Source organism: Neolamprologus brichardi, chromosome 7 (assembly GCF_056152115.1).
Source record: "Neolamprologus brichardi isolate AB-2024 chromosome 7, ASM5615211v1, whole genome shotgun sequence".
NCBI classification, from domain to species: Eukaryota; Metazoa; Chordata; class Actinopteri; order Cichliformes; family Cichlidae; genus Neolamprologus; species Neolamprologus brichardi.
Genome location: NC_142110.1, coordinates 22,690,004 through 22,704,857, shown reverse-complemented (window position 1 = coordinate 22,704,857; position 14,854 = coordinate 22,690,004). Strand labels below are relative to the sequence as shown.

The 14,854-nt window shown below is 39.0% G+C and overlaps 2 protein-coding genes and 1 non-coding gene across 5 annotated transcripts; 1 reads left to right on the top strand and 2 right to left on the bottom strand.

Annotated features, from left to right (window-relative positions):
* Window positions 1-87: 87 nt before the first annotated feature.
* rpl27a (ribosomal protein L27a) lies at window positions 88-6,178 on the bottom strand. Its single transcript, XM_087844613.1, has 7 exons — window positions 6,035-6,178; window positions 4,810-4,919; window positions 4,239-4,341; window positions 3,570-3,633; window positions 3,399-3,474; window positions 1,164-1,338; window positions 88-263 (listed from the first exon to the last, which is right to left on the bottom strand). The coding sequence occupies exons 1-7, from the start codon at window positions 6,176-6,178 to the stop codon at window positions 135-137; spliced, it is 801 nt and encodes a 266-aa protein (XP_087700739.1). The 3' UTR covers window positions 88-134.
* On the bottom strand, window positions 1,516-1,646 carry LOC118456020 (small nucleolar RNA SNORA3/SNORA45 family). Its single transcript, XR_004844322.2, has one exon. It is a non-coding gene; the product is annotated as a small nucleolar RNA SNORA3/SNORA45 family (small nucleolar RNA).
* Window positions 6,179-8,339: 2,161 nt separating the features above from the next.
* Window positions 8,340-14,438, top strand: LOC102775868 (uncharacterized). Of its 3 annotated transcripts, none has more exons than XM_035915967.2 (10): window positions 8,340-8,554; window positions 9,789-9,868; window positions 10,139-10,336; window positions 10,465-10,604; window positions 11,288-11,468; window positions 11,555-12,135; window positions 12,225-12,348; window positions 13,239-13,313; window positions 13,513-13,665; window positions 14,212-14,438. In XM_035915967.2, exons 3-10 carry the CDS (start codon window positions 10,157-10,159, stop codon window positions 14,413-14,415), a joined length of 1,638 nt encoding a protein of 545 aa, XP_035771860.2. In that variant the 5' UTR covers window positions 8,340-8,554; window positions 9,789-9,868; window positions 10,139-10,156; the 3' UTR covers window positions 14,416-14,438. The 3 variants fall into 3 exon arrangements, with proteins under 3 accessions (XP_035771860.2, XP_035771867.2, XP_035771856.2); XM_035915974.2 differs by having other exon boundaries at window positions 9,664-9,868; window positions 12,252-12,348; XM_035915963.2 differs by having other exon boundaries at window positions 9,664-9,868.
* The last annotated feature ends 416 nt before the right edge of the window (window positions 14,439-14,854 follow it).

The window sequence follows — 14,854 nt, the reverse complement described above, 5'->3', positions numbered from 1 at the left end:
TTTCAATCAAAATTAACAGCATCTCTTCAGTTTCCATGCCAATCAAATTGCAACTTGGGAGTGGGGAAAAAAATACACACACACAAGTTTCCATTTATACAGTTTATTTCTGCAAAAACACACAGACAAGATCGTTATGCCATCAGCACGCAGGCTCCTCCCACTGCCTTGATCTTCTCCTCGGCCTGTCGGCTGAAGAACTTGGCCTTGACGATCACAGGCTGCTTGGGCAGCTTGCCTTTGCCCAGGACTTTGTAATAGCCCTGCGAAGGAAAGCACAGATGGAGATCATTATTTTATCTGACAATACACTGTAATATTTTCTTATAAGACTAACAGCTAAAACTACGACATGTAGCCTAAGCCAAACTAAGATGAACTGATAACCACCACAAACAAAACCACACTAGTTAAGTAAAAAACGTCTGTCGACCCAACAAAACTCAAACGTTAGAAATTGGCTTGGCGAGGAAAAAGGCTGCTGTTTCAACTCTAGCCAGAGACACAAATCCCCTTTGGGGTTGCATCAGGTAGGGCTATGCCCAGTATAACTTTCTGTAAGAAGGGAGTGTGCCAACATGAGCACAATAAGCAAAATGCAGCAAAACAAAAGTCAAGTTTTAATAGACAAGAGTAACTATTCTATAAAAATGAAAGTATGTTTACAAAAAGAAATAATTTTCAATGACTGAAAACAGGAAAATTATCTGGTACAAATCCAGACTTTATAGCTCTTTAAAAATGTAAATATCTGAGTATAATTTTGTGTAAAATGGAGGGAAAAAAAGAGTCCTGAAAGCAGAAAAATTAAGGAAAACCAAAAAGTCTTAAATCTGTTTTATTAGCACTATGTACACTTTTGCACCAAATTCATCATAAACCCATCCAAAAGGTTTAACTTTCCATTATGAGTGTTTCAACTTTTTAAAGGACACCTGTTCTTTAAAAAAACAAAACCAAGAAAACGGTTTCTGATGTCTGATTCCAGCTGCTCAACAAGAAAACAATCTAATTTCCTAAGGTGATACTCAATGCCGACAAGTCGACATGCCACCACCAACTCCAAGCTGCAGTAGAGGAACAAGAACTCCCGTAAAGATTTGAAAGGTCCAATTATTATGACGAGAACATTTTTAATAATAGCAAGATTTAGCAATACTTACAGCGCGCACAGCATCGATGATGGGGGCGGGTCCTTCGGGCTTTTTGCTGTAGTTGATCCTGGTCTGCTCGCTCACCAGTGTCCACAGCTTGTCCAGGTTGATGGTAGGGCAGTGGGAGGTATTCCTCTTCAGGTGGTAATGTCTCATGCCCACCTTACCAAAGTATCCTGGATGGCTGAGGACAAACAAGAGGAAAGAAAAGAAAATGTTTTCAAACTAGAGCAACAAACACTAATATTTTAAATATTAACGTTTAATTGAAGTTCACTTTTGACATTCAAATTTAGTGGAATACTATAAACTACAGCCCCAATTCTAATGTGATGGGTGCATCAGCAATGTGTATTAGAGTGTTTGTAACTGCCCATGTGGATGACTGGACTATAGGAGAGGCCAGTCGGTGAGTAGGACCAGTGTTTAATCTAAGAGGACTCAAGCACACCAAGACAATGAAGTCTGTCAAGATGAGACTCTAGTCTCTATAGAAACATTAGATAAATGCATTTCTCTTCCTACAGCCTTTTTTACAAGCAGATAAAAACTAATCAGCACATCTCTTAACTGGACAGCAGAACTAACCTTGCATAAATGTGTTCCACAGATGAGCACAGTTCCCAAATTGGGAGAAAGTTCAATAAATTCTTTGTGTTCATAATACCCAGTATCAGTGCACTGCTCTCCATATCTTTCAATAATATATTGCATGGCAGTTTTCACCAAGTAGACTTGGGCTGAGTAAATAAGCTCTGTAGTGGGGATGGTCTACCATGTTTCTGATTTACTGGATGAAATCTTTACTCTTTCTTTGAAAACGCAGCTGTTTAGGTATTAATCTACAGAAAGACTGGCCAAGCTGCTGTGGTGGCATCTCAATCAGCTACCTCAACTCTCTTCTGCCTGTGTGAGGTACACTCCAATTCCACTGCCCTACAGTGACAGTAGTCCTTGTTCTGCTGTAGCTAACCAAGGCTGTGGAGCAGAACAGGGAATATTGTCAGCAGCCACAACTCAGCTGATGTAACTCGAGTCCATCTACAGGTTGAGGGACTTGCTGAATTTGCCGCCAATTAATTTTGTTATATATTACAGCAAGCTCTATAGTACACAATAAATAAACTATTACTGTAAAACCTAAAAAGTTGAAATTGCTGCAATATAAAGCTGTCTGCATGCAATTCACTGTCAGTTTTTTTTCCTCCCACACGCTGCAAATGCATCATTAATCCCCCCTCCCAACCGGAAAAATTTCTACCTGCGCCGAGCATGCGTGTTTACTTCCTGATAAGGAAAAATATGGCGACAGCCGGAGTTACAGAGGAGCAAGGCAATGAGACTGTTTGGATTTCACAAGGAGACAAAATACGGTAATTTGCAAGACATGCCATAAAACTAGTGACACAAAAAGTACCACAAATTTATTCCATCAGCTGAAAAGTCATCCACTGCTGACACGTTTTAAACCCTGCATGTCAGCGTCTCCCACACAGCAAAGAAACGTTAAATAAACCAGCTGTGATACCTGTGACGGTTGTAGGTTAGTTGTTTTTATAGCCACTATCTAAATGTTCGTTCCTGTAATGTAAGGCCATCACATTTTTTGGTTTACAATTTTTATGTTATAAGAACAAAAGAGCATCTTTCTAATCTCAATTGTTTTAATTTGTCTTGTGAATTCTTGCCAATGTCCCTTTTTGTTGCTATGATCTTTTGTTTGTTAAACATCTAGTGTTGACCACAGAAAGAGACTTACTGTGACAGTATTGTCATTTGTCAAAAACCTCTGTGTGCAACAAATGGTAAAAAAAAAAAAAAAAAACCAAACATTTCGATTCATTCAGATATATTATTGTCAAAAATATAAAACAGTTAATTTGAAAGAGTGTACCAGTGCAATTTTAGGCTCTATATAGCTGAAAATAGTTTTTTTTGTGATACAGCCAAAAATATTGTGACATTAGATTTTCCTCATATTACTCAGCCCTACTGCTTTAGCGACAAAACCTGGCTTTATCTCTAAAGGAATCCAACACAACACCCCAAATCATATCAGGCAACACAGAGGGACATCATAATCTAACTTAAATATCTGAGGTAAAAGCATACTTTGTATTTTTAGACATATTACCTTACAAAGACCTTTATGGCCAAATACAGGGAAGCCAGGTTTACTTGAGTTCCACTTTACAGTAGTCACACTGTACTCAAATTTCACTAATATCATTATGAGTGACTTACTATTTGTCGAAATTGATTCTGTGATGATGCATGCCACCAGCATTACCACGACCTCCAGGATGCTTCCTGTGCTTGCCTGTGGAGAGAGTCGGTAAACGTTTACTCCATTTCGATATCGTCCGGGGATGAAAAACAATCAATTAAAACTTGTGTCAAAAAGAGTATACTCACCAACGCGACCATGTCCGTGGCTGACATGTCCTCGGAGTTTCCTGGTCTTCGACTTCTTGGTAGGCTGTCAGCAAATATTTTGCAGTTATTGTTAAAGAAAGGATGAGGTTTATTTGAAACAATAGCTCTCGTCTAGCAAAGTAACAGACTTAACAATCCGGCAGGTCGACTGTGATGTTAGTCTGCTAAGAAGCTGTAATAAAGTGAGTATATATAGCATGTTTTCCCCACAAAAACGCTAAAGTAAACCGCTGAGCTTGTCCGAGTACTTGCATGCTGCTTAGCATGTATGAGGCTAATGCTAGCTCAACCACCATTACCGGCAGGTTTAACGCTTTATGCCAATGGTTGTTTCAGGGTTACACCACCAACACCTTGCACATTTACCTTACTCTCACTACCGTTGTCAAAAAAATGTTTTTCTGCGTGTGGGTAAAACTATAGGTTCCCTGCTAGAGCCGAGGCCCAGGAGAAGCAACATATCACACAGTGAACCCATCAAAGTCCTCACAAAAATGAGTAAATAACGGTAATAACACCCAACATTTATTCCTACAACATGAGTGTATTATAAGACACCATCTAAAGTGGATTATTTTATACAGGTTAGTAAGGATGGAAGTAGATTTAACCCAATTTGGATGCACAGGGATAAAACGTAGAACCTACCATCTTGGAGGCTAGTTGAAAGAGGAACGGGATTCGGAACGAACGCGATTTTGTGCGAGATTTGCCCCCAACAATACAAAGTGCAATAATTCCATAGCGACATCTGGTGATTGATGATAGAAACGACACAAGAGTCAACTGGAAATTTGCTTTCTTTTTTTTTAGTCCAAGAAGACAATTGTGAATTTAACAAAAAAGTGATACGATTAAAGTCTGACATTGATAGAATTAAACGGGTTCTACTTGTATTTTAGCAATTAAATTCTCATGTTACATCAAGCAAATATATATTTGAAAACACAAGCTAATGATAATAACTAATCACTATGCAAAAATAATACATGAATATCCTTCTGAGATCCAGAAGAAAAAAATATTTAGATATTTTCTTTAGATAATTTAAGTACAGTGACTGAAAAACAAAAGTTGACTAATGTTTTGTTTGTTTACAGAATTATGTGATGTAATATAACAACATTATTTCTGTTTCTGGTACAATGTCTTTTTATTTCATGAAAATTACAATTAGATGAATGGAAATCTAACATTTACAGAAATCATCCATTTCTACAATTTCGTGCAGCCATGGATGCCGCCACCTGCCGCGGACTTCACGCCGCCATCACGCCGCCACCTGTCACGACTTCTACCCCGCTGCATGTACCCGAGGGACACCAAAACCTGAACCCAATTTAGTTCAATTCAATTCAATTTTATTTATATATCACAACAAAAGTCACCTCAAGGCGCTTCATAGGTACAGAGAAAAACCCAACAATCATATGACCCCCTATGAGCAAGCACTTCACTGGGTCCCTGTCTGTTCATCACACTCGGGAAATCTAAGCCTGCTGGCTTCATGGACAGATAAAGTTGGGAGTAATCTGCGTAGAAGTGAAAATGGCTGCTATGCCTTCTAATGATTCTGCAGGCAGCATGTAAAATGTAAACAGAATTAAGGAATCCTGTGGAACTCCATAACTACTATGTGAAGAGGACTCTCCATTTACATGAACAAATTGGAGTCTATTAGTTAGATATGATTCAAACCCCTGCAGCACAGTCCCTGTAATGCCTACAGTATGCTCTGATTGCTCTAATTAGAATATTTTGGTCAACAGTATCGAACACTGTACTGAGGTCTAGCCGGATAAGCACAGAGATGAGTCCACTGTCAGAGGCCATAAAAAGATTATTTGTAACCTTCACTAAAGCTGTTTCTGTGCTGTGATGAGCTCTGAAACCTGACTGAAACTCTTCAAATAAGCCATTCCTCTGCAGTTGATCTGTTAGCTGTTTGACAACTACTCTTTCAAGGATGTCCAACCTGAAAGTAAGGTTGGACATTGGCCTATAATTAGCTAAGACCGCTGGGTCAAGAGATGGCTTTTTAAGTAATGGTTTAACTGCTGCTAGCTTGAAGGCCTGTGCTACATAGCCATATAGATTGATCACATTTAAGATTAAAGCATTAATAAATGACAGAACTTCTTTGAGCAGTTTTGTAGGAATGAGGTCTAAAAGACACATTTGTGGTTTGGAGGAAGTAATTACTGAAATTGACACAGAAGGATCTATTGGCGAAACAAACTCTAAATAAATATAAATGGCAAGTCGACATGCCACCACCTACTCCAAGCTACAGTAAAGTAGAGCAACAAGAACTCCCATAAAGATGTGATCTAGTCCTTTTAACTGAATGAAAGGTCTAATTATTATGACAAAAACTGCTAATTAGAGACATTTTAATGAGAGAACATTTTTAATAACATTTAACAACATTTGGCAATACTTACAGCACGCACAACATTGATGGGGGTGGGTCCATCGGGCTTCTTGCTGTAGTTGATCCTGGTCTGCTCGCTCACCAGTGTCCACAGCTTGTCCAGGTTGATGGTAGGGCAGTGGGAGGTATTCCTCTTCAGGTGGTAATGTCTCATGCCCACCTTACCAAAGTATCCTGGATGGCTGAGGACAAACACGAGGAAAGAAAAGAAAATGTTTTCAAACTAGAGCAACAAACACTAATATTTTAAATATTAACGTTTAATTGAAGTTCACTTTTGACATTCAAATTTAGTGGAATACTATAAACTACCGACCCATTTCTGATGTGATGGGTGCATCAGCAATGTGTATTGAAGTGTTTGTAACTGCCCATGTGGATGACTGGACTATAGAAGAGGCCAGTCGGTGAGTAGGACCAGTCTTTAATCTAAGAGGACTTTTTCATAACGAAACTTATGAGTTTTCTGATTTTATTGTATATTGCTTGTGATTTAGATTTGTTAGGTGTAGTTCATTTTACATCTCCCCTCTCTGTGTCTCTCCCTTCCCTAACTCTCACTCTCTGCTCCTCGCTCTCGCCCTTTCTCTCCATCTTCAGTGTTTTTGCACTTGTCTTCGTAGCCTTGTCTCTGTTCCCTCCCAGTGTTCCCTGTATCTAGTCTGTTTCGTCTCAGTATTTGTTTCCCCTGGCCTTTTGTGTCTGGTCCATCTGTTTCCTGTTTTATTTTGGTAGTCTTTGCCCTGTGTGAACTGTGTTCTGTTTTGCTTTCGATGTCCTGTTAGTGTGTAATTAGTTCTACCTGTGCTCCCACCTGTGGTCCAACTTCTCGTTATCCTGTGTATGTGTTTAAGTCCTCAGTCTCCCTCTGCTCATTGTGGCGTCGTGTGGGTCCTTGTGTTCTGTGTTTCCCTTGTAACTTCCTGGCTGCTAATTGCTAGTTGTCTGTTTCTAGCTTATAGTTCCCAGGTTCTAGTTTCAGAGTTTTTAATTTTGGGGCGGAGTTTCGTCTTTCAGGAAATAAAGCTGCCACTTTTAGTTGATCTTTTTGTTTCTGAGCCCTGTGTTTGGCTCCTACCTCTGCCTGCTATACAACCGAACCTTGACAGAAATAATTCTGGGTTTTCAGGTCATGTCGCTCACTAAAATGACCATACATGGTTGACAGAGGGCTGAGTGAGATAGTTGCTGAGATGGCGATCAGACATTAGGAAGGAGAATGCTCGGGACGTACCAGTTTTTGAGGACCCTGAGCAGGGCTAAAATAATGAGGTCCAACGTCAATTATGGATAAAAAGTGCTTAAGAGGGGTCTCACCTTCAAGAGGGCTTTATTCTTTTCCTCTTATAAGAGATAACTTTGATGGACTGCCTAATCTTGAAGAATCTGTCTCGACTTCTTGAACTGACTATAACTAGGAACTAGCAAATTTGGATGCTAGGTTATCTGACTCATGCCATAAACATCTCGACAGTTCAGTAGGAGCCGTATAAATTCCACACATGGGGCTTGATGTAGTGGTCTCAGACACATGTCCTCCACAGAGGACAAAAGTGAAATGCCGGGTCTTACAAGACTATGATATAATAATAACTATTTCAACATATAATCATCATATATAAAAGTCAGACTAGAGCGCTTATATAATGTCCTTAACAAGATTATTAGAGTTTATTACAGCTAAACCAAAACTATTGAAATAAAAAAAGAACCAGAACTTTAGGGAAAAGAAAACTAAAAACAACTTACAAAAGAAAATGACAGTAATGCTGGTCTTTGATTAAACACAGTAGCCTATAGACTCTATTCTCCCACCAATCTAGAGATATAAAACAATAATGTAACTAAATCATTATGTGGCAGACTGTCAGTCTATGACACGCTCTGCTTACATTTCTGTCTATGCAGATTTAAATGTTGACTGAAACAAATTGAATATGCTGCTTTTTCCCCTTCTTCATCATTACATTAGTAAGCTGTTGCCCCGCCCCTTTAATACCAGTTTCATAGTGTTTGCCAATTATAGTGATGATTTGTACACACTGTGAATAAATAATCAAATCTGACGTCAGCACCACACTCAGGGGTTAATCTTTGACCGGTTTACAAGGAGTGAACTCTTTAAACTTGTTAATTACTTAGCTGTTACATGTTGCTCCATTTTAAAGAAAATATTAGTCACTAATGTGTGTAACAAAACAGTACCCTGACACATTATGCAGAGAATATAAACCCTGAGTAAAAACACACACACGCTTGGATCACGTGCACACAGTTAAAGATGACGTGTAGTCATACATGTCCACGTAGCTTTATTGGGTTTCTGTGGCGACACAACCGCAAACAGACACAGTTAAAGGTGATTTACATAAAGTCAGTCTGTTATTCAAAGTTTGAGTGAAATGTCCAGCGTGTAACTTGTCATTGGCCAGAATAACAGGTTGCAAAATCAGCCTCTGAAGGAAGATAAGACACACCTCTGCCATGCCACCAGGTTTTTGCAGCCCTAGAGATCAGCACCACTGAGCAAGTAAGGACATTTTTGTTATTAATCCCTAATCTATCTTGCGTATATATATTTAATGAGTTTGAAGTTATACTTTTTGTCTCTATTTCAGAAACAAGGAAATGAATAAGGTTAATATAAGAGATAAATAATTCTGTAGAAGCGTGTCCCAAAGTTTTGTTCTGCTTTGAAGTATTTCCATTTCACGCCACTTTACTCACACGAAACCATGATAAAGATTTCATTTGGCTTAAAAGGGGAAAAATGTATCATGTCAAGAGTCCATCTCAAATGTATTTTTCTGGCCTTTGTAAAGAGCCTGGCCCTCAGATTGAGGAAAATCTTTACTAAATTAATAAAGTATATAGAAAATGTTTTATTAAAATTAAACTTAACTTCCACCTACTGGAAGAGTAAAATAAGACAGTGAATCAGTTATTTGCAGTCTGATATATGAATTGATAAAAGACACAAACTCCAATGTTGGTGTTTCAAAATTTAAAAGGTTATTTTTTATAACCCCAGTTCCAAAAACATTTGGTTGTTTTGTAAAATGCAAATAAAACAGAATGTAATAGTTGTAATACCTTGAAAACCCATATTTTGTTCACAACAATCAGAATGTAGACAACGCGTTAAATCTTTAAAATGAGAAAATGCACCAATTTTAGACAAATATTAACTTTTCATTTCATTAATGTAACTTTGTTGAGATGTGTTTCTGCTTTCTGTAAATGAAATATGAGATTTGCAAATTGTGCAAAACTGTAAATAAAAGCAGAATGGAACAGTGTCCAAACGTTTTTAGACTTTGGTTTGTACGTTAAAGAGGAATTCCATCATTTTTACAAAACAAAGCTGTTTTTATTTTTATTTTTTATGTCATTAATAAAGTTTGATAATAAAGCATAGGGGTTGTTTTGTGGCCAACCACTGATAGAGCTACAGATTTATTAGCAACCACACACACTGTCACATTGTTTTTGGCTTTACAATATACAAATATTTTCATAGCTGATTTACATGCAGAGCTTTTATTTTTACACCCTCAATATATCTTTTACCTATACTGCACAAAAAGGCATCACATGATTACTTGGAAAATGCATTAAATATTAAACACCTGTTTGCAGTTTCTATTTGTGAGCTGTGCTGAAATATCAGGGGGCTGAGGCTGAATCTTCACTCCACCAATCAAATCATTTGAGTTCCCCTTGACACTGGACACATGGAACATTTCTATTCCTCTCCTGCTCAGCTCACATCCACCTGAGGACACATTCACCTGACTTTCTGAAGCAGACATCTTGTTTTTTCATCACTTGCCTTCAAGCTGAGGTAATGTTTGATTACAATTCACCTTATACCTAATTCCTTCTGTATGTTAATGTGATGTAACTTTTTGTTATGCTCATAACGTCTCTTTTTGTGTTGTAAACATTACTCTTTGTGCAAATGAGCAGTTATATTAGTGTTACATTGCTGATTCTTAATCTACCTCTTTTATGGTTTTGTACTATTTTTTTTTCACTGTCAAACACTGAGCACACAGAAGATTTTAAACCATCGGCTTCTTCTCTGTTTTCTCTTCTGTTTTTTCACCCCAAGAGGCCCAGTCTCCTGGAGATGGCAGACTTGCCTCGCAGACGCCATGGCAACTTCCCACAAAGGCGAGCCACCATGTTACCATGCGTAGCCAAGTGTAGGGTAAGGCTGGCACTGGAGGCCATGCCATCTGAGACTGGTCCAAATCTGGCAACCACAGCAGAGGAACCAACCCCCCGGGCAGAACATGTGAATATAGATGTAAACAATGTTTTAAAGAAGGAGGGATTCATCACTACAACTAGTAGTAAATGAGAGATGAGTAAATGGGATTTTAGCAAGATGAAAATAATGCAAATTCTCTTTTTTTGAATTTTTAAACAAAATAGGTCAGCGTGACTGGATTCTGTGAGGTGGAAAAGGAGCCAAACCAGTCTTATGACAGAAAAACAAAAGCAACATCTCCGTCATCTGAAAAATGGGAAAGGCCTCCAGACAAAAGTGTGAAAGCTTTATTGAGAAGATTAAGGTAAAAAAGGGGAGTCTGCTGTGGTAAAGCCATGTTGATTTTAAAGGATGACAACAGAGCAATGGATGAACCTAAAGTCCTCTTTATCCAAACCAATCTATGCTTTGGTACGTTACAGACTGGGCAGCCAGTTTATAGACACTTTTATTGCCAGATTAGATGTTGACAGATATCCATGGTCCACAGTGTAGTAGAATACATTCATTTGGACTTGAGTGCTATTTATAGTTTCTGTAGCTGCATGATCATAAAGCCCAGCAAAAGTCAGGGTGATATAGGTTTGGGGTCGTGGTCATGCCTGTTCCTAAATTGTTTCTGTTGTGTATTGCCCTTTTTGCGGAGGCACTGGGGAATGTTGTTGCCTCGAAGTGGTTTTCTTGATCTGCAACAATGTTTAGGCAGGATTGTTTTTGTTTGTTCTTTCCATGGGTTTAAAATGGAAAATGTTCTTATGAATTTTACACTCTTAATGCTAACCCTTGATAATCACTTTTAAAAGCTTGCCCTATCAATGAACTCCTCCAAAGTCTTGGAAAATGCTGAACTATTTCTTTATCAGTGTTGTTTTTTTCCATTTTTGGGTGAATCCGGTTTAGAAATTTAGCCTCACTGAGACTTTATGCTGAAAATGATCTTGGTAATGGAATTGAAGACACTGCCATAAGACACCTTCATTTTCACAGGATTCACCCAGAGGCCCAAAGGATTCTGGGTAATTCCTGCATACCTGTAGTGAGCCTGGAGCGTCTGAACTTCCAGTCTGTGTCTTTATCATCACTGCAGCCTGTGGTGTCTTTGCAACGTCTGCCGTGCCAAAAACAAGCTGAGCTCTGTGACAATGTGTCATTAAATATTTCTGAACAGGTACAGAGCTGAAGGTCTAAACACTTTCATGTACAACAAAGATAAGTTCCTTTTTTTAACCTCTGTGTCTTGATCTCTGCTAACAGAATGGATTCAGTCAAACTGAGGAAGATATACTGGAGCTAACTGAAGGATCATTCCAGCCTAAACCAGTAGAGCCATGTGATCTCAGTCCAACATCCTGGACTGAACCATATTGTCCTGACAGCTCCCTTTCTGGAGAGCCAGAGCAGGACTCAGGCTTTGACTGTGACTCTAATCCAGATCAGCCTTACATCCTGTTTGATTGTGGATCTGATGATGGGAAAGCTGAATCTGAAGCATTTTATCTGGATCCAGATCCAGAGCAGACTCTGGTTATCGAACTGGATCCAGGAGAAGAAGAAGCAGATCAGGACCAATGCCTGCCCCTGGAGGATGAAGTTGAAAGTACATGTGTGGTTGATATAATCAAAGGGGACGATGGTGAAGATCAAAGAGGTGAAATTAGATGCTTGGGAGAACAGGCCGACTCATCCACCCAGCAGCCTGGAGCTGAGGCTGGGACTGAGGAGAGTGAAGATTTCTGCGCTGTTTGTCTGAACGGAGGAGAGCTGCTCTGCTGTGACCGCTGCCCCAAAGTTTATCACATAGGCTGTCATATACCTCCTCTCAGCAGCTTCCCGCTGTAAGTGCTGTGTGAACATACAAATCTGGATATATGACATATGGGTTTAATGTATTTTTTCATGGACTGTGGTCCTGTGTATTCCACAGAGGTGACTGGGTGTGTACTCTGTGTAGAAGTGAGCAGGAGCCCGTGGAGGCCTACGACTGTGAGATCATGGACTCCTGCGAGGGAGTCAAGGCACCTTATACACTATCCAACCTGGACCAGAGGGTAAGCTGGTTTAATTCCTAAATTAAAGGGGGAAAGTACAGCTATAATGCTTATTTTCATTCTGTTGCTGTGAGGATAGCCTTTATTTTGGTTGCTTGTTAAATGTTGATCCTTTCTTACAGGAGATTGTTTGGTTCAGACAAATCTGGAAACAATTCACTTAATTTTGGTGAGAGAGCTGCCTGGGGAAGAGTGTGAAGACACTAGGTCACACACACACGTTCACCCGCTTACTGTAAAATTAAAGGACTATTAACTATTAAAGGGCTACTCTCCAACTGAAATTGATCCACCGGTGTAGCAAGAATCCACACAATTTTAAGTTGTGTAGACTAATTTATGACTCTCTCATATACATTTGTTAGGGTTTAAGCTTTGATTTTATTGCCGTTTTTGAGTCCAGTTTGGGGTCAACAATGATTAACAGACTTACAACAGTAATATTTATTGGTGCAGAAGCTGTCTATTAGACAGTTAATGGCCAGAGTGATGATGAAAACAGATTGGTTTATTGCCCCCTCTGCCCAGACTGCTCCCTCACCACAACTAAGGGGATTGCGTCCAGATTTTTCTGACGCAAACAATCTCCTGTGCAAAGTGCTTTGAGTGCTTTGATAGAGTAGAAAACCATTTATTGAAAACCATAATTAATAGCACTTTATAATATCTGTAATAATTAAAGGAAACAGTATAGTATTAATAAAGTATTCCTGTGTGAAATATATTTGGGCCATAAATGACTAAAATACCGTGTCACGTGAGGGTTATTAATGTTTATTAAACAAACCAGATCAGACTGCTTTTTCACACTCGCCTCTGTCTGGTGTAATAAATCCGTGTTGTGCTCCACTGTAAAGAAGCTTGAACTGATTTTGCTCTTTTGTCTGCAGAGATGTGAGAAGTTGACTCTGCTGCTATACTGTCAAATCCTCAGCGCTCCTTTCCATGAACCTGTCAGCCCTCTGGTCAGTCCAACAACAACAAATCACCTCAGCAGTAATGTAACATACATGAGCACCAAACGGTTCAAATATACATTGCATATTTGTATATACAGCAATAACTACAAGACATTGCTGTTAGCGAAATTCTTACAGCCTAACTGAGGATGTAAAATGTTCCACCTCTGTGATCTTACATCAAATCTATGCTCTCGTGTGCCAGGCTCGAAACTACTACCAGATCATCAAAAGGCCCATCGACCTGTCAGTGATCCGCAGGAAACTGGACAAGAACAACACTCTCCACTACTTCACTGCTGAGCAGTTTGTTAATGACGTCTTGTTGATGTTCAAGAATTGCGCTACTTTCAATTACGTAAGGAATATGAGCGGATTTCCCACTTTGACCTAATTTCTGGTATAATTGAGTTATTCCTGCACTGCAGTCTGTGGAGATAAGTTCCACGCGTATCAGCAAGCGGGGCCCCTTTCTTCACATGGGGCCTCCCAGTCAAGGTTGTGTTCATCTGCAAATCAAGTATCAATCAAATCTCAGGCGGTATCGCAGATGTGACTGGATTTACTACTTACATCTACCAGGAATGAAGATGTTTACAGCCAAGGCAGTTATAATAATGTATATTGGAGGAAATCTGTAGTCTTTGATTTTCTTTCTCCTCAGTGCTGAGTACATGGTTATGGCGTAGTAGACAATATGCCATGGGAACGTGGATATTTGTGTAAACTGTATGGTAATCAAGTAAGTGCTGAGGTATTTTAAAATAAGTTTAACCAAAATAGAAATCAGATTTTGAAGCTGGAAGGATCCCCTGCTTGGTCTGAAATATTTAGGACTTTACTCTGGTAAGCTAATTCATCGTAGGTCACTGTGGGTTGTTTTTTCTCTCCTTGTGCTGTGCAGCCAGACTCAGAGGTGGCTCAGGCTGGTCGAAACCTGGAGATGTTTTTCTTGAGCAAACTGAAGGAGATTTTTCCAGACCAGACATTCCCATCAGCCAACCAGGGCACAACAGACAGAGCTCGCCTTCAGTGGCTCCACAGGAAGAACAAGGAAAACTCCAGAAAGAAGAGAAATGTTTTTAGCGGGAAAAAATATTGCCTATAACTTGCAATTGATTAATTTCCTTACAGCTTCTCATTTAATACAAAACATGTTGAAATTTAAGTCTTTAAAAACTGTGACAATAACATTAATAACTTGTGTTTTTTATATTAAAAATACATGTCATGGAACTGAAAACTTGTGACATTTTTCAGGGATGTTCATGGAATGAAACAGAGACAGATGCTATTTACAGTTTTTAAATGAAATCAGTCAAATCAGATCAGTTGCATGATTTATCATTTCATATTAAAGTGCTCATATTAAATAATAATATCAGCTTATGTAAAAGTTATTCTGATCGCTTCCTTAAATACTCAGTTTCAGGCTGTTTGTTTGACTATTGGCTCGGTATAATGTTGATAAAAGGGAATATCCTTAATATAGTAATCTCAGGTACACATCTCTGACATCTCTGATTGGCTGACCTCTGTTTATGAGT

What these genes read in the sequence shown, in the direction of transcription:
- rpl27a (XM_087844613.1), bottom strand. Translation starts at nt 6,178, where the DNA reads ATGAGACATTACCACCTGAAGAGGAATACCTCCCACTGCCCTACCATC. An exon ending in TTCAACTAGCCTCCAAGATG is followed by an intron (nt 3,634 to 4,238) that starts GTAGGTTCTACG and finishes ATTTGCTGACAG; the next exon opens with CCTACCAAGAAGTCGAAGAC. An exon ending in AGAATCAATTTCGACAAATA is followed by an intron (nt 1,339 to 3,398) that starts GTAAGTCACTCA and finishes GTTTGTCCTCAG; the next exon opens with CCATCCAGGATACTTTGGTA.
- LOC102775868 (XM_035915967.2), top strand. Translation starts at nt 10,157, where the DNA reads ATGGCAGACTTGCCTCGCAGACGCCATGGCAACTTCCCACAAAGGCGA. An exon ending in CATTAAATATTTCTGAACAG is followed by an intron (nt 11,469 to 11,554) that starts GTACAGAGCTGA and finishes CTCTGCTAACAG; the next exon opens with AATGGATTCAGTCAAACTGA. An exon ending in CCTCTCAGCAGCTTCCCGCT is followed by an intron (nt 12,136 to 12,224) that starts GTAAGTGCTGTG and finishes TGTATTCCACAG; the next exon opens with AGGTGACTGGGTGTGTACTC.